Genomic DNA, 18,839 nt, shown 5'->3' on the forward strand with positions numbered 1-18,839 from the left:
TATGACAAGCTCTGGGAATCGTTTCATTTGCCGTCCGAGCTGAGTAATGAGGAACTTGCTCTTATGTACCTGTATCAGCAAAGTCAGTCACAAGAGCCAATATCTAGACCGCTAGATGTTCCTATACCCACCGTGGGTACTCACGATGATGAAGCAGGACCAAGTGGAACTATTTATGAACTGCCTGAGGAACCAGCTCCGTCATTTGACGTTTCTGACGACTCAGAGGAGGAACCCGCTCCTACCTTTGATGAGGAACCAAATGAGACATCAGAGGAGGCTGTTGATCAAACCGTTGATCTCGATATTTCGAATCTGGAATTGGAAGTTGTGGTGCCTGATACTGTGATGCCACGGACGTTGTCTTACCACCCTTCAGAACAAATTATCGGCGATCTACAAAGTGGTGTCAAGACGAGACATCAGATACACCGTGCTTTTACATGTTTTTATTCAGATATTGCTGATATGCAGAAAGAAGTCTCACTCAAATGTTTTATTTCGCAGATAGAGCCCAGGACCTACAAAGAAGCATTGACCGAGGATAGTTGGGTGAATGCTCTGGAGGAGGAACTGCAACAGTTCGAGAAATTTGGCGTTTAGAGACTTGTTCATCTGCCGAAGAATCAGAAATTGATCAAGACGAAATGGGTCTTTAAATGTAAACGTGATGACAAAGGAGTCGTGGTAAAGAACAAAGCACGTCTAGTGGTCCAAGGCTTCAGCCAGCAGGAGGGAATAGACTATGATGAGGTTTACGCGCCGGTTGCAAGGCTTGAAGCAATTCACATCTTTCAAGCCTTTGCATCCTGGAAAGATTTCAATGTCTATCAACTCGACGTTAAATCAGCATTCCTGTATGGCAAGATTCGAGAAGAAGTTTACGTGGGGCAACCATCGGGGTTTGCAGATCCACTGAACAAAGACAAGGTGTACCTACAAGATAAAGCATTATACGGTTTGCACCAGGCCCCGAGAGCCTGGTACGAGACGCTTTCAACCTACTTGCTGGACAACGGGTTCACAAGAGGCATAGTAGATAGCACTTTGTTCACAAAAGAAGAAGCAGGCCATTTGCTGATCTTGCAGATATACGTTGATGACATCATTTTTGGTTCCACCAACGACGATTTGTGTAAAGAGTTTGAGAGTGTAATGAAGAAGAAGTTTGAAATGAGTTCTATGGGGGAGATGAAGTTCTTCCTCGGGTTACAAGTAGAACAACTGCCTGATGGAATCTTCATTCATCAGACAAAGTATGTAAAGGACGTGCTGGATAAGCTTGACATGACAGATTGCAGTCCTGCATCTACCCCCTCGCACAGAACCATGGTATTTGTCCTGACCAACAAGGCGTGAAGATGGATGAGACTTTATACCGATCAATCATTGGATCTTTGATGTATCTTACAGCCTCCCGTCCCGACATCATGTATCCGACATGTCTCTGTGCACGATATCAGTCGAATCCGAAACAATCGCACCGGACGATCGTCAAACGCATCTTACGGTATTTAAAGGGTTGCCCAAGCATCGGCTTGTGGTACCCTCGTTCGGGTGACTTTACCTTATCCGGTTTCGCTGATTCAGACTTTGGTAGCTGTAAGCAGAACGCAAAGTCCACCACTGCTGGGTGCCAGTTATTCGGAACTCGGCTCGTTACCTGGCAGTGCAAGAAGCAAACTGCAGTTGCGCTCTCCACGTGTGAGGCTGAGTACGTCTCAGCCTCTAGCTGTTGCTCGCAGATCCTCTGGATCCAACAGCAGATGCGCGACTTCGGTTTGCAATTCTTGGATACTCCGATATTTGTGGACAATGAAGCGGCCATTAATGTTACTAAAAATCCGGTTCACCATTCGAAAACAAAACACATTGAAATCCGTCATCATTTTATAAGAGATTGTCACGAGAAGAAATTAATACGGATTGAACATGTGGGCACCAATGATCAGAAAGCTGATTTTTACACAAAACCTTTTGATAAAAAGAGATTTTACTATCTTTTGAGGTTAAATGGGTTAAAAAATCTGCAATCTGGGAGGGTTATCGATTCTGAAGCCGAGCTAGGCAGCGATCTGACATGAACCATGTCGTGTTGTCACTTTCTTTTGTACAGTTGTATTTCCTGCTTTTCGTTAAAAAAAAACTAAAATATATGTTTTAGTTTTAGGGGGAGATATTCGCAGAAAAATACAAAAACATGATAAATTCATAAAAATCCAAAAACATTAGAAAATTTCAAAAAGAGCTGTGTTGTATAGGGGAAATGATAGTACATCAGCTAGACGGACACGGTATGCTAAAGAATTGTATTGTAAAAATGCAATTAAGCAGTTTTGCTAAAGATGTGCCGCTAGGTTTTTACAGAGTTAGTAAATCAGGTTTGGATATAAACCTAAATTTAACTTGCGTTTTCGTGGGGAACACCTCCAGGATATATAGGTAGCCCCTGAAATCCTGTTTGAAAGGTCCCGTATTCTGAGATACTAGGTCTTTATGCTTGGTGATATCTGGGGTAATATCCCGGGACTTTTGATGTATGGAAATACTGACCTAGTCCCCGGATAATGCTTTTTGCAAAAAGCTTTGAAACATAAGCTTCATCCTCAGCAGACTGATGAAACAATAAAATTGATAGTCGCTGCTGTTGAAATATAAAAGATCCTCTAAAGGGGACCCACCTTAAAGTCGAACCGTCAACTCTCTGCTGAATGGAAGTTCTGACCTGAGCTCTCACGGTTTCGCATTTACCCCCAACATATATCAGCTGTGGTATATTCACCTGTAAGACTGAATACTGGGATCCGGATACGGGAGTATATACTGAGGTGGGGACACATGTAAACGTTTAAGTCTTAAAACGCTAATCTCGTATCCCGAATAGATTAAAAGTTTTGTGAAAATTTAGGTGGATCAATATATCGGTAATCTACGCAAACTGTTTAATGCTTAATATGTAATATCAGCTTAACGGTACTTGTGTTCTGTCGGCAGCTGATATGATTCCCTAACACGCTCACAAAAATAGTGTATGTACATATTTCAGTTTGTATAGTTAAAATCCAAAAATATTTTCAATTCTCATTTTATTTTTGATAAACGGCATTGGGGATTGAAAGATTAAAACCTTTGTGCAGATCATGTCAGAGATTGATGAGGGTTGGGTAAGCTAGAGATAGCAAACTGAGATTGGTATTGAGTTTGACAGATAAAATCTGTGAATGTTTAAAATGTTCAAACGTTCATTAAGTTGAACTGTTTTTGAAATGAAACGTCAGGGTACTTCATAAATCTGATCATACAAGGCCTTTAACTTGGACTTGGTGGGTCAAACAGATGACCAAGGTCATTAACTTGGACTTGGTCAGCTGGGTGTCACTGTGCTTAATCGGAAAAATGAAAAATTGAATAAAAAATGAATTTTTGAAAAATTAAAAGCAAAGAGGTCCGCTTATTGTGACATTACGTTCACTTTATCCGGTCCGCTTTTCTGTCATTTCTCTGAAGCGATCCTTCGAGCGAATCTCTTTCAAAGTTGATTTTGATCTTTGTTTGGCCCTGATTTTCATCGTTTTCTTGATAGATTATCAGTAATTTCATCATGGGCAAGGTATGTAGCCGTTTAATTTTGTCTATTTCACGATTAATCCTTTTTGTCGGCTACCTGTTATGAATGAAACAGTTGTGTATGCTTTGAACTGTCATATCTGCTTTAATTGAACATATTATTAGTGTCGTTTGATAGTATAGGTGATGATAGTGTGCTTTAATTGCTTTAATTTGACTGATTTGTCATGTATGTCGATGATAGATATAATCAGATTCAGATCTAGGACTGTTCAAGTATCTTCGATGAAATTAAAAGTCACTCTAGGTCTCGGAATTGTATGAAGAATCTGAATTCAAGTTAAATTTTAGGATTTAAGTGATTTTTGAATGCTTAAGGTTAGATTCGCTTAAACAGATCTTTAGGTTCGCTCATTCATACATATATAGGTTCGCTCATTAGTCACTTACATAGGTTCGCCCTTAGATGCACTTCCTTAGATCCGCCCATGTGTAATGAATTGGATTCGCTCATGTTTTCACTATGAGGTTCGCTTTTGTGAACCTTGTAGGGTCTGCTTTTAGAGCAACCTGTTTAGTGTTTCGCTTATTGGTGCTAGGTATGGTTCGCTTTTGTGTGTTTTTCATTTTAGGTTCGCTTTTGTGTACCTTATTGCATCTGGTCCGCCTATATGTCATATGTATGGTTCGCTCATAGATACTGTAGTGGGTCCGCCTATATGTCATATGTATGGTTCGCTCATAGATACTATAGTGGGTCCGCCTATATGTCATATGTGGTTCGCTCATAGGTATTGTGTATGGTTCGCTTTTGATAACTTGTTTGGTCCGCTTTTATGTGCAGTTGGAATTCTCATGTTTAACATGTTTCTAAGTGTTCTGATTCTGGATTTCTATGTTTGTTGTGCAGTCGTCGTCGAATGTGTTATTTGACCCTGTACACAACAGTGGTTGTGATCTGGACATTGTGAAAAATCCTGAACTGGCAAATTTTAGTAGCATATTGGATTTCATGAACCGGATTCCTATCAAAAAGGCACTAACGGATCTACGGCCTATCTATAGATCGCACATTGGTCATTTCTGGAAAAATGCTACATACGACGAACAAAGCAAAGTCATTTCATCAGTAGTGGAAGTTAATGGGAAGTTAGAGACGATTTTGGTGACAGAAGCTCTTGTATGAGAAGTTGTGAACTTTCCGGATGAAGCTAACTATCCTACGAGGTTTCCTGAGAAGATGGTGAAAGGTTGCATGCTAAGGTTGGGATACATAGGTGCATTGAACACAGGAAATTATCTGAAGTCGAAATTTCAGAAGTCTTTCAAGTTTCTAATTCATTGTATTCTTATTTTGCTAAGTCACCCGAAGGGTAGCTATGATCAGATGAGAGATTATCAGATGAATATGTTAACGGCATTAGTGTTGAACAAGAAGTATAACTTCTCGCATATAGTGTTTCACTATATGGCAGAAAATATTACTACAAATGTTAAAACATGGAGGTATCCGCGGTTTGTGCAGATGTTGATCGATCACGCATATCCGGGAATTGATAGGAACATTAAGGATGATTTACTTGAGCAAGCTCATATGTCGAATAACACTTTGAAGCAGTTGGCGAAATATCATCCAGAGCCAGATCTTGTTGTTGAAAACTTAAGCTTTATCAAAGATGGGAATTATGTTGATCCTGATCCTGAGAATCATCAGAACTGGAGGAATCAGGAGGAAATGAAAGAGGCATCCTACGTTGATGAGTTGAAGATTCTTGAAAGTTTCATGACAAGAAAGAATGAATGATTGATTTGTGAAGGAGTCTGGACGTAGACGTAGACTAGCAACTCCTATTGCAGAACAAGGTGAAGGATCTTCTTCTAAGCCGAAGAAGAAACAAAAGAAGAAAGTTCAAACAGTGTTAATTGATGAGCCTGATGAAGATGTTCCTACTGCGAATGTTGAAAAGGAACAAGAGGTAGCTGGAGGTGAAGATATAGAAATTAATGCAGATTTGTTTACGACAGATACAAATTTTGTTGAAAATGTTGTGCAGACTGTCACTTCAAATATTCAGAAAGAGAAAGAGAAGGTGATCGATGATATTGAAGGTGATGATGTTGATAAAGAAACAACTAGTTCTTCAAGTTCATCAGATGACGAAGTGATAGATGAGGTTGAACGTGAAAGAAGAGTGAGAGAAGAGGCTGAAAAAGAAAAGTTGATCAGGAAGAGAAAGAGGCAAGAACAGCAGGATGCTCCTTATGTTCCTTCACCCGAGCATATTTCTGAATCACAATCAACTCCAAGAGGTAGAAAGAAAGCTGCTGGTCGAAAGAAAGCAATGCCAAAAATTAGAATCTCAAAACGACCTCAGAAGATTGTGCAGAAGAAGCAACCTGAAGTAGAAAGTCAAAAGCCTCCAACACCTTCACGTGATCCAACACCTCCACATGAACCAAAACCTCCACAATCACCTATTCACCAATCTCCACCAAGACAGCCTACACCTCCACAACATTCATCACCACCCAGACTTCCTACACCCCCAAATCAACCATTACCTATTCCTCAATCAACACCACAACAACCATTTATATCTTCACAAGATATTTTTGGTACACCTCCACTTTCACAAATACAACATGGTTCTTCAAGTAGAGGTCTGCAGACACCACAAGATAATTTGCTAGACGTTGGTGATTTCGACTTTGCAAATACTTCGCAAGTGTTGAAATTGGAAAAGAAAATGGAGAATGTGATAGCAGAGAACAAAAGGTTGGCAGCTGAGAACAAGAAGGCAGCTGATAGAGAAAAACTATTTGTGAATCGTGTTCAGGAGTTAGAAAAAAAGGTTGAAGCTGATCAAACCAAGATTGATATCTTAAAAGTTCGTGTATCTGAACTTGAAGAAGAAAAGAATCGACATGATGCACAGAATGAATACTTCAAGTTAAAACATAAAGAGCTGAATGAAGCTAAAAGAGCAAGAGATCATGAGTTTTATATGCTAAACAAAGTTGTTGAAAGTATGCTGGGATCTTCTGTAGAATAAAAGTTTGAAGAGTTACAAGTTGAAGAGGTTTGTGTTGAACGTCAAGCAGAGATTGAAAGGCAGATGAAGGATAAGGGTAAAGGAGTAGAAGGAAGCTCGACTGTCCTTGAAATGGCTCTAGTACCTTCAATGGTTACAGAGAATCCTGAGCCTATCTCTGCAGTCTCTGGTTTATTTGAGGAAGAGATGCCGATGCAAGAATTGATAGGTGATAGAGATGACGAGGAAGGTGATGAAAATGAAGAGGATGATGATGATTTTGTATTCTCTGCAAGCAGTCATAGTTCAAAAGGTAACGATGATGATGATGCTGCAGGAGGTTCTGGTGTTAGAGTTACAGAAGCTGTTAATGAAAAAGTAGTTGATGATTTGATGAACGACACAGTGAATGAAGAAAGCGGTGAAGCTTCGGGAAAGGGGGAGTCAGGTAAGACGCAGATTGTAGAACATTCTGAACCATTGTTCTTGCGTTTAGATGTGTATAGGGAGATGTTAAAAGATGTAAATCCTGAGATTCCCTTCGACTTTGAAGAAGATTTGGAATCGTTTGATATAAATAAACAGAAAGATTACAAGTATGATTATGTTGAAGATGCTGATAAATATGATAGAGTTGAAGTAGAGGAATGTTCTGATAGTGAAGATGTCCCTGAAGATACATCAAAACTTCCAACTCTAATGGAGTTCTTCGCAGCAGAGAACAGAGAAGAGTTGCGACAAAAGGTGACTTAAGCTGTAAAGGAGAATGTGTTTGAAAATCTGAAGAAAGATGCTGAGAAAGAAAGTCAATCAAATGTTGAAAAAGAAGATCGTTCGAAGTGGTTCAAAGACAGTCATGAGAGAAAGTTCAAGAGGCCTTTGAAGTATTTCCAACGTGATAGAACTGTTTCTCTTGGCGATATTATCAGTTGGGGTTTTCTGCCACAAGTAAACGCGTACGCTCTTCGTAGGGAGTACGGCGTCCAATACTTTGAACGTCTATATGACATTATGTCATTACCGTGGTGGGAAGTTGATGAATTATCTCAAGTGAGAAGCTTGGATTACCCAGTGAGGCAAAATGACAAGGCGATGTGGGGATACATTAAGTATGAAGCTCTAAAAGGTTTTCAAAAGTGGAAGCCTCATCGTCCTAGACGTGTTCAAAGGGTAGATCCAGTGACTGGTGTTACTGAAACCATTCTGAATGTAAAGCCTCCAAGAACTATGAAGACAATTCCTATGCCTGAAATGGAGCAGGATTTCTATAAAGGTTTTATTGATTGGGTTTACAGCTGTATCACAACTGAAGCTATCATAACTTACAGCGCTGGTGGTGAACTTAGAGATATTCACGTCTATGATCCTATGTGGTTGGTGAACTGCTCGGCAAAAGACATAGAATGCTTGTTCATTCACAAGATCCGTTATAAAGCAGCAGACATAGAGCAAGCACTACAATTTCAACGTGTAGTTTCGCTGTGCTTTGAGAAAGGTATCAACTCCGAAAGCAAGTGGAAATCTTCATGGTGGTCATTAGATGAAAAGATGAAGAAGAAAGCGAAGCGTGAGCGTGAACGTGAGAATCAAAGGATGGAAGAAAAGAGGGGAATGTTTATGAAACTACAACTTGAAGAAGAAAAGGCGAGGAAGCAAAAGAATGAAAAGATCAGAGTTGCGCTGAGTAGAAAGCCGAAACCGAAGAAAGAGAAATACAAAGCTATCTGAAGACCTACATTCAAGACAAAGATGCGGCTTCATCCAAGGGGGAGTTTGTTGGTGCACAATGTCTAAAGCCTGCGTCTTTGTTGTACTAGTTTCATGTATAAGGTCCAGATAGGTTGTTTTTGTATAGTTCAGGGGTTAAATTTGTAATTCTATGTTTTTCATGTAAAAGGTTCGCTTATGTGTACATGTGACACAAAAGCGAACCCACTTAAAAGTCAGGTTCGCTTTTGTGGCATGTACACATAAGCCAACTAGCTAGCCTATAAATACCCTGTTCTATGTTTTACTTGTAACCTTGTATGTGAACTCAAGTCGAAGTGTTGTCCGTACGTCAAGTGAAATACAAGTGAAGATGTGTGTTTAAAGTATAATTCCTCTGTTTCTACTCCTTTCTATCACCGTTTGCTTTGTATCATGTCTGAAATGTATTTCCGCGACATTTCCGGCACGCACTAGCTCTGATTGACTCGTTCTAGAGGTCAAAACTGATCCTACAGTATATATATATATATATATATATATATATATATATATATATATATATATATATATATATATATATATATATATAGGGAGCCGCTAGAATGAAAACCACCTCGAGTTGTAAGAACCGCGAGAACTACACCCCACGGAGGGGCGTTCGCCGCGATTTTTTTTTTTACAAGTAGATGTGTGCATTATAAACACGGCCGTAAACAATCACGGCGAACGCCCCTCCGTGGTGTGTAGTTTTTTACACCTCAAGTTTGGTGAAAAAAAAAAGAAAAAAGAAAAAAAATTAAAAAAACACCAAACTTGAGGTGTAAAAAACTACACCCCACGGAGGGGCGTTCGCCTTGATTTTTTACGGCCGTGTTTATAATGCACACATCTACTTGTAAAAAAAAAATCGCGGCGAACGCCCCTCCGTGGGGTGTAGTTCTCGCGGTTCTTACAACTCGGGGTGGTTTTCATTCTAGCGATCCCCTATATATATATATATATATATATATATATATATATATATATATATATATATATATATATATATATATATATATATACACATACTATCTATACTATATATAATGCATATCCGAATGGCAGAAATGGTCATTTGCCACTTTTTCAACATTTACAACCCTTTAAAGCATATTGTATAACCATCTAAAGCACACCAACCTTTAAAGTTTATTGAACCTGATTTTGGGTGGCCAATTTTTGTTCAAAGTTTGAATCCCCACTCATCCCCACTTCCTCATACATCCTGTCTTTTCATCTCACAGTCTCTTCCTTTCGATCTCTCCCCCTTTCAAAACCATCTCCAACTCTCATTTTTCTGTAAACATGAACCCTAAAAGCACCAAATTTCTCCATGGCTATTCTTGCAAAACCCCTAGATTCCAAAATATTTAGCCACGATCTGAACAAAACCACCTTCAGATCTGAACAAAACCACCCACGAAAAGGTTTGCAACGGTGAACAAAATCCCTTCTACTCCATGGTTTCAGCCGTCATTGATGATACTCTAGGTTCTTCCCTTCTTCGACTCCAGAGATGACGATAGTGGTGTCACGGAAGAGAATCGAAACCCTCTACCCCTCCTAGGGTTAGTAAGGTATGGTGTCAAGATCTTGTAAATTTATTTAAAGGTTTCGATTTTTAGTATGATAAGATGATCTGTCAGTGTGGTTGTGATTATTCATGTATTTAGGGGAATTGGGAATTTGGGATCTGATTTTTTTGTTATTTTATCAGTTTTGATGATAATAATTGACTTGGCCTAAAAATATAATTTTAAACCTGGATGTCCGAGACATTAAAAACACTAACCGACCCGTAGGGAAAGTACATTGAAACAGAAGGCAAACGGGCAATAAGCTGCACTCTACTAAGTAATTTTGGATAGCAAAACAAAGTCTTTTAAAAACTACGATCATAGAATTATGATATAATTATCTATACTATATTCTAATAGATAATAGAATAAAACAAGATTTACAACACAATGTACAAGTGAAAAGGAAAGAGATATTGGTATATATGGTGTTTGATCATGTTAATTGCTTAACCTTTGATCATGAAATTGGTCCAAACATATAATTAACTCAAAGTTCAATACAACATACCAAAAAAATGATTTATGCATTCTGGTATAAACGGTTTCATGCTTTAAACATAATAGCAATACAACATAATATATTAATATAAAACTTTCGATTTGTGTGTTCGTTATTATTTAACTGAGATCTATAACGCTCATTACATAGATAGACCACGTCAATGCTATGAATAAGAAAGCAGACAGACGTAAGAACTAGCAGACATTTGTAAGTCCCGTAACGCGTGCGGATCGTAACAGAAACGTCGATCCAACCTAGAGTGCGGAATCCTCTAGATCAGATTTCACAGAAAACTAGTAGAACACGAATCACTTCAAACCCGATCTTTATTGATTATCTTCATAATGATTACAATGAATCAAGATCCTAATTCGTCCAAGCCTTTCTCTTTCACGAATTCTCTCCAAGTGATTAAGTGTGATTGGAAGATTAACCTCAACCCTAATGCTAAGCTTTGTTTATATAGGACAAAGCTTTGCATATGGGCTAGGTCTTGGCCAAGGCCCAATTCGCAAACCCTCCCCCATATATGGGTTTGGTTTGGCCCAATCACTATTACAAACTATTACAAAGCTAAACCCGCTAACTGTTTATCGTTTTACTAATTACAAGATATCCAAAGACCAAATCTAAGCTGTTGTCACAAAACATGCACCAACAAACTCCCCCTTGACAATAGCTATCAAAGGTAACTTCAGTCTTCAGAATCTCACAGTCTTTTGGTCTTTGGATAGCTTCAGCTTTAAAAGCTTCTGTCAGCAACAGACTCCCCCTAAGCTGATGCATCCAATCACCAAAACTTTAGCATTTGAGTAAACTCCGGTTCAGCATTTGAATAGCAATCTTCAACTCTTCAACTCTGTATGCAATGTAGAAAGGAGGTTCTACCATGCATCCAAGCAAACTCTCATCTTCACAGCAACTCTTCAGCACCACACAGCTTCAATCTGTATACTATAAAACAAACATCTCGAGAAACCATATGAATTTTTCAACAAAAGTTAAACAAATTATTATTATTCAAGAGATTTGTTAGACTATGTTATAGATTTCAGCATTTCCCATTTAGCACCAACACGCACAAATTTCAAACAAAACACATCATAACCTGCTTGATTTGAAAATTTTTGAACTCACTTACTAACACCGTCTCCCCCTATCAGAAACAATTCCTCCAAGAATAACAGTTTTCCGTACGTTAAGAATTTTAAAACAGAAAAAGACACTATTTTTGTATTTTTGTATTATCTGAAAGCAAATAAATAACAAAAAGCAGTAAACACTCTATTTTTGTGAGAATCACCGGTAAGAAGATCATATCAGCAAAATCAAACTGTTTCACACAATTAGATAATTCTTTATTTAATGTTTTAGTGAAAAGCAGTTCAAGACGATTACCAGTTTGTTTGTCCACTTAAACAAAATGCATGAACATTTCAAGTACCATTACCGTATGATACGTTAAGGTAATTTTAGAATACCGAAAGACGAGCGTGTCCCACTTCAGGATGTACCCCCGCGATCAAAGTATGCACAAAGATTCATCGTAATAGGTGAGTGTACTGAATGTCATCCTTTAAGATATCATGACAGTGTCTAGGTCTGCATATAATATGTGTTATCATGTTTTGATTGCTTAACTATGAACACCCGAAGAAATACTAATCAAATCCTGGAAATATTAATAGCACACTCTATCATGCAAGTATCTTCCCTACCACATATTTCACAAGTCCAATCCAAATTTCTGAAATCTTAACTGGGAGTAGGTTGAGAAGAGAACAGAATAGATCTTTACCAGAGATGGTATAATATACAGATCAAATGAGATTTTCTCAGTTTGATATAGGTTTGTTGGGTTTCTTTTGGGCACTTGAGGGCCTCTTTCGGGTGTATTAGATCTATAGCGCGACAATGTACAGCTAGGTCAGCATGTATCTGGATGCAGCAGAAGCTGTCGTTGCCTAGCACCTCCAGGTCAGCATATATCTGGATGCAGCAGAGGAGGTACACGACTTTTTTCAGAGAAGATTTCCGAATCAGATCAAAATTGTGTGTATCGGGAAAACATACAGACATTCAAATAGAAATGAGCTAATTCCAAGTGACTTTCTTTCCTGAGGTCATGTACAATTTTAGATCTAACAGACAGACATCCAAGATATCCCTAGATGAAATAACAGTATAAAGACCCAAAACTTCAGATTTTGGCAATCTATCAACACAAGAATTAAGGTCATTAAACCATACACCACTGATGCGTTCCCCACTCATACTCAGTGCATTTAGGTTTATATCACTTTGGTAAGTTGATTATTTCATGCTTTTTGCCTACTGGTACATCATATGATGAAGCTGCTATCACACTTAAGCAATTTTGGTTCAACTTCAGTGTGACAGTCTAACTTGCTGATGTACTATCATTTCTTCTTTTTCACACAGTGATAACTCATTTTTGATTTTCTATTTTTTTATGTTTTTGATTTTTCAGTGTTTTTGTATTTTTGATTTTTGAGAAAGCAGTAAACTATTTACAAAATTCTTATGAAAAACCAGTTATTCAGGATTCCTCATCCCGTTGAGTTCGACTAAGTGTTCAAAGCGAGCTCGATCAAAAGATTTTGTGTAAAGATCAGCAAGGTTATCTTCTGTGTCGACTCTATGTAATTCAATTAGTCGTTTTTCAGCACAATCCCGTATAAAGTGATGACGTATGTCAATATGCTTAGTTCTACTGTGCTTTACGGGATTGTTTGTGATTGATATAGTGGCATTATTATCTATCATAATAGGAGTACGAGTGAAATCCAAACCGTAATCGCGCATCTGCTGTTGAATCCAGAGAACCTGAGAGCAACAGCTACCCGCAGCAATATATTCAGCTTCACACGTAGAGGTAGACACACATGATTGCTTCTTGCATTGCCAAGACACGATCCTGCCTCCTAAGAACTGACAACCACCTGTTCTAGACTTTCTGTTTGATTTGCATCCTCCAAAGTCTGAATCAGTGTAAGCAACGAACCTCAGATCACTATCAGTTGGATACCACAACCCGAGTTTAGGTCTCCCCTTCAAGTAACGAATAATGCGCTTCACTGCTTTCATGTGTGACTCTTTCGGATTCGCCTGATATCTGGCACACAAGCATACGGCAAACATGATGTCAGGTCTTGAAGCAGTCAAGTACATCAGAGAACCAATCATCGCCCGGTATTGAGTAGGATCAACATCTTCAGTGCTTTCATGATCTGGGCCGAGATTATGGTTTTCGCAAATGGGTGTGTTGCAAGTAGTGCAATCATTCATTTTGAACCGATCCACAATGTCATACACATACTTCGTTTGATGAATAAACATCCCATCCTCCTTCTGATCAACTTGTAATCCCAGAAAGTAAGACAGCTCACCCATAGCGCTCATTTCAAACTTGCTCTTCATCACCTGTTCAAACTCCTTACACATGTTTTCATCAGATGACCCAAAGATGATGTCATCCACGTATACCTGTACCAGCAGAAAGTCATCCTTCTTTCTCTTTATGAACAGTGTACTGTCAATCTGACCTCTTTCAAAACCATTCTTGAGCAGATGTGTAGACAGTGTCTTGTACCATGCCCTGGGAGCTTGATGTAACCCATACAATGCCTTATCAAGTTTGTACACTCGATCTGGATAGTCTGGATCAACGAACCCTTCTGGTTGTGAGACATACACCAGTTCTTGGACTTTTCCGTAAAGAAATGCACTCTTCACGTCAAGTTGGTAAACTTTGAAGCCCTTGAATGAAGCGAAAGCCAGAAACAAACGAATTGCCTCCAAACTTGCCACTGGTGCAAACACTTCATTGTAGTCAATCCCTTCTTGCTGATTAAACCCTTTAACAACTAACCGAGCCTTATTACGCGTGACAATACCTCTTTCATCTTTCTTGCACCTAAATACCCATTTAGTGCCTATCTCTCTTTCACCTTTAGGAAGGTCCACTAACTCCCAAACCTTCAACTTCGCAAACTGAGACAATTCCTCTTGCATATGTATGTTCTTCGGCTCCTCTTGGGAAATAAAGCAACTATACAAGCACTCATTCACTATCCCAGTCTTCTCAATCGAAACAAATAACCCTGAATTCGCTGCAATGCTTCTTCTAGTCTGAACACCTGCAGTAGGATCGCCAAGTATCATGTCAACCGGATGATCTCTATTTGCTCATGTAGTAGCAACAGCATCGACTTCCAGATTATCACCCAGGTTTGATCCAACCTCCCCCTGAATATTCTGGTTTGCAAATGGATTAATGAAGTTATCCCCCTGATTGGGTTCAGGTTCACTATCACTTGAATCAGGATTAGCAGAACCATGGGAAGTTTCCGGAGCATCTGACATATCAACATTCGATCTAGGCATGAAATCGCCTTCATCGTCTTCACCAACCACTGTTTGAATCAGCTGAGAATCATCTGCATCAGAAACCTCAGGAATATTAAATGATTTAAAGACACTTTCATAATCATATAATATAGCAGGACCACTCGTTCATTGTTGAGGTTTGTAGGAAGTAATTTCCACATTAAAGACAACCTCAATTTTACCAGTTTTTAGATTAAAAACCCTTTTATTCGGTGTGCCAGGCACGTAGCCTAGAAAGTAGCCTTCGTCTGCCACCTCACCGAATTTTTGTTTATCTTTGTTTCGCACAATGGTGCAGGGTAATCCAAATGGTTCAAAGCCTTTTAAGTTTGGTTTTTCGTTAAACATCAACTCATGACAAGTTTTGTTAAAACGTTTAACGGTTAAAACTTTGTTTAGGACGTAGCAAGCTGTATTCACAGCCTCTCCCCAGAAAAGAACTGGTAGCTTTGAATCTGAAAGCATTGTCCTAGCGGCTTCAATCAACGTCCTGTTTTTCCTCTCAGCGACTCCATTTTGTTGAGGAGTATAAGGAGTAGAATATTGATGTTCAATTCCCTTTCGCAGACAGTAGAGGTCCAGAATACGATTCTTGAACTCTGTGCCATTATCACTCCTTATCCTCTTGATCCTTGCATCATGAACGTTTTCCAATTTTGTAAAAAGATCAATCAGCATCTCTGCTGTCTCATCTTTAGTACCTAAAAAGAAAACCCATGAATAACGTGAGTAATCATCAGTGACAACAAGACAGTAGTACTTTCCACCTATGCTCCTTACGTTCACTGGACCGAATAAATCCATGTGAAGTAATTCATAAGGGGCATTAATGGAATTTATTGTTTTAGACTTATGAGGTTTCTTGTGTTGTTTTCCCTTTTGACATGGAAGACATTTATCTTCCACTTGAAACCTCAGCAATGGAACTCCTTTCACTAGCTCATTTTTGATAATGTAATTCATCTTTCGGTAGTGAATATGAGCCATGCGTCTGTGCCACAGCATAGATTCAGCTTCAGATGCTTTTGACAGTAAGCACGCCACCGCAGCAGTTGGATCTTTGGCACCCATGTCCATGACATAAGTATCATTTCTCCTTGGTTCACGCATCACTATCCAATCGTCCGGAATGACCAAACCCGGTTTCAACACCAATGCCTCAGTATTTGTTAAATGGACCGAGTGACCCTTGTCGCAGACTTGTGACACGCTCATCAGATTGTGTTTAAGCTGCTCAACATAGTTCACTTTGTCCAAAGTGATCTTCCCATTTGTCACTTTTCCTCTTCCAGAAATCCTACCACCTTTAGCACCAGCAAAATTTACATGTCCACCATCATATTCTTCAAATTCAGAAAACAACCTCGCATCCCCCGTCATGTGCCTGGAGCAGCCACTATCAACATACCATAAGTTGATAATCCTCCTTAGCAGCTCCTGCACACACCAACCGAAAGATTAGTTAGAGTGGGGGACCCAAGCCTTGATGGTCTTGGGTCGTCCAGATTCATCAACTACAGGAACATCCATCCAATGTCCATCACTCCTTGCTGGAGTCTTGGATCTTGGACCTGTTGATGGAAATGGGGTTTGATTTCCATAAGGTCTCTGGTCCTGTGGGTTCCTATATGTGTTTGGACTATGTGACCTTTGAAATCTTGAGTTTTGATTCCAAGAAGCTTGATTGTTATAATTTCTAAAGCCATTGTTATAAAAAGTTCGACCACCATTATTTTGGTATCGATTTTGATATTTACCTTGACTTCGGAAATTTTTTGAATTTTGGTTGTTCATTCTTGGTGAACTACTTCTAGGTCTCTCATAGCTGCCTGGTGTAGATTCAGGCTGAAATCTTGGCTGATTTCTTTGAAAACGAGGAACTTGAGGAGTTCCTTTTTCAGCCTTATCTACACCACTAGCAACACCCTGTTGTTGCTTTGGAGCTAGACTCTCTTTCCTTTTTATCACCGTTCTTTTATGGTGACTTCCCTCTTTCTTTCTCACTAACCTGTGTTTCAACCTTTTTATTAGGACAGCAGCTAGCTACATGTCCCTTTGTGTGACATTTGAAGCACGATCTCCTTTTCGAAGACTTCTCCACTGAAGCCTTTGAACTGGATTCTGGTTCTGATGATGATGCTTTAGATGGATTTTGATCAGTTTGCTTAATTTCTGATTTTTCTATGTTTTTGTTTTTAGCAAACTCAACATTTGATTCCTTTTCAATAACAGCCGTTTCGGTTTTCATATCACTTCTTTGAACAAAATTAACCTTTTTAACAAGAGTTTGATTATTGTTCTTAGAAGGTGTATTTTTATTTTTCAAAACAGGTTTGCTGTTATTTTCCTTCTTAGCATCATTATCCACAAACACATCACCTTGACTGGATGTGAAACTACTTGGTGATGTTGACAAAAAGTCTGTGAACTCATCTTCATCAGGTAGGAAAGAATAGTCATGACTAAGAGGAGGTGGGACTTCATTAAAGCCCTAGAATCCCACACTTGTCTTGTCATTACTTTTCTTTAACCCACCCATCATATGTTTCATAACAAAAGTCGAATCTCTGAATTGACCTAACTTCTTTTCAAGTTCAACAATTTTAAGTTGTGCATCTGACAACTCTTTGTTTTTATCAGAAATCTCTTTTGTTTTCTCAACCATCATGTCATGAGCTAAGTCAATGACCTGAAGTTTTTCATTCAGTTTGCAGGTTAAAGCATCAATTTCAGCTTCATAGCCTTTTATCTTTTTCAAATATGATGACTCATTTCTTTTAGCAAAGAAATTTGATTCTTTTACGTTAGACATTTCACTCACAAGACTTTTGTTTTGAGTTGACAATTTGTCAACTTCACCCTGTAGTTCACGACACTTTAAACAAACAGAAGTAGCAGAGTTACTTACCTCTCCTGTCGCTTTGTCTGAGTTGGCCATGAGAGCAGCAAGTTGAGCTCCCATTCTTTTGATAATTTCATCTTTCTCATCAGCTTCCATTTCATGCTTAGACTCTGGCTTTTCCTCTTCAGCTTCTGTTGTTTGATCACCCTTCTTCACCTCAGCATCACTTTCTTTCTCAGCATCTGCTGCTTTAGTTTCAGCTTCTTCAACTGGCACAATCTCTGCCATAAATGCTTGTGTAACATTCTCATCTTTTTCCAAGTGAATGCTCCAGTCATACAAACCCTCTCTTGCAGTAAAGATCAACGCCTTTGAATTAGAGTTATTTGATGAATTTCTATTTTTTGAACTCTGGCCCGAAGTCTCATGCTTTTGTTTCTGACACTCCCTAGCGAAGTGACCATAACTCTGACAGTTAAAACACCTGACTTTGGCCTTGTCAAAACCTACACTCTTCCCCACAAACTTCCTTCCAGTTCCCCTGAATGTAGTTCTCATATGAGGCAACAAAGGAAGCAAGTAGTGCAAGATGTTCTTCAGCAGACTTCACACTCATAGGCATTGACTTTACACTGCTTGTTTGCTTCGACGCTGATGGTCTCTTAACTCCTGTTGATCCTCCAGCAGCAGCTACAAAACACACATCACCATCTTCATTAATTGTAATCTGCTCATTATCACACGAAAGAAAAGCAGTGGCCGAGTCGCTAGAAGCAACATGAGATGAAGAAGACGCAAGCCCATTGTAGATCCCTGGATCTTGAACCTGATCATATCCATTGTCCTTCTTCTTCATGCTGAGCTCATAAGCTCTTAGCTTTCCAACAACTTCCTCCAGCTCCTTTGTTTCATATTCAGCTTCTCCCTTTATCATGAGAGTGTAGATATCCCATTTAGTAGGTAGGGCATCCAGCAGCTTGTCATTTTTCTCTATGTCAGAATAGCAGTCTATATCATAATTATCCAGCTCTGACATCAGATGGTAGTATCGAGTGATGATGTCTTCAAGTGACTCATTCTTCATGTGTTTAAACACAGCAAACTGCTTCTTCAGAAGATCAACTTTGATCTTCTTGACATCAGGATTTCCTTGATAT

At 39.0% G+C, this 18,839-nt stretch overlaps 1 protein-coding gene across 1 annotated transcript; it reads left to right on the plus strand.

Moving 5' to 3' along the window:
• The first annotated feature begins 4,807 nt into the window (after window positions 1-4,807).
• On the plus strand, window positions 4,808-6,620 carry LOC110925245 (neurofilament medium polypeptide-like). The gene is made up of 2 exons (XM_022169210.1): window positions 4,808-5,311; window positions 5,385-6,620. The coding sequence occupies exons 1-2, from the start codon at window positions 4,808-4,810 to the stop codon at window positions 6,618-6,620; spliced, it is 1,740 nt and encodes a 579-aa protein (XP_022024902.1).
• Window positions 6,621-18,839: the final 12,219 nt, after the last annotated feature.

Source organism: Helianthus annuus, chromosome 17 (genome assembly GCF_002127325.2).
Source record: "Helianthus annuus cultivar XRQ/B chromosome 17, HanXRQr2.0-SUNRISE, whole genome shotgun sequence".
NCBI lineage: Eukaryota > Viridiplantae > Streptophyta > Magnoliopsida > Asterales > Asteraceae > Helianthus > Helianthus annuus.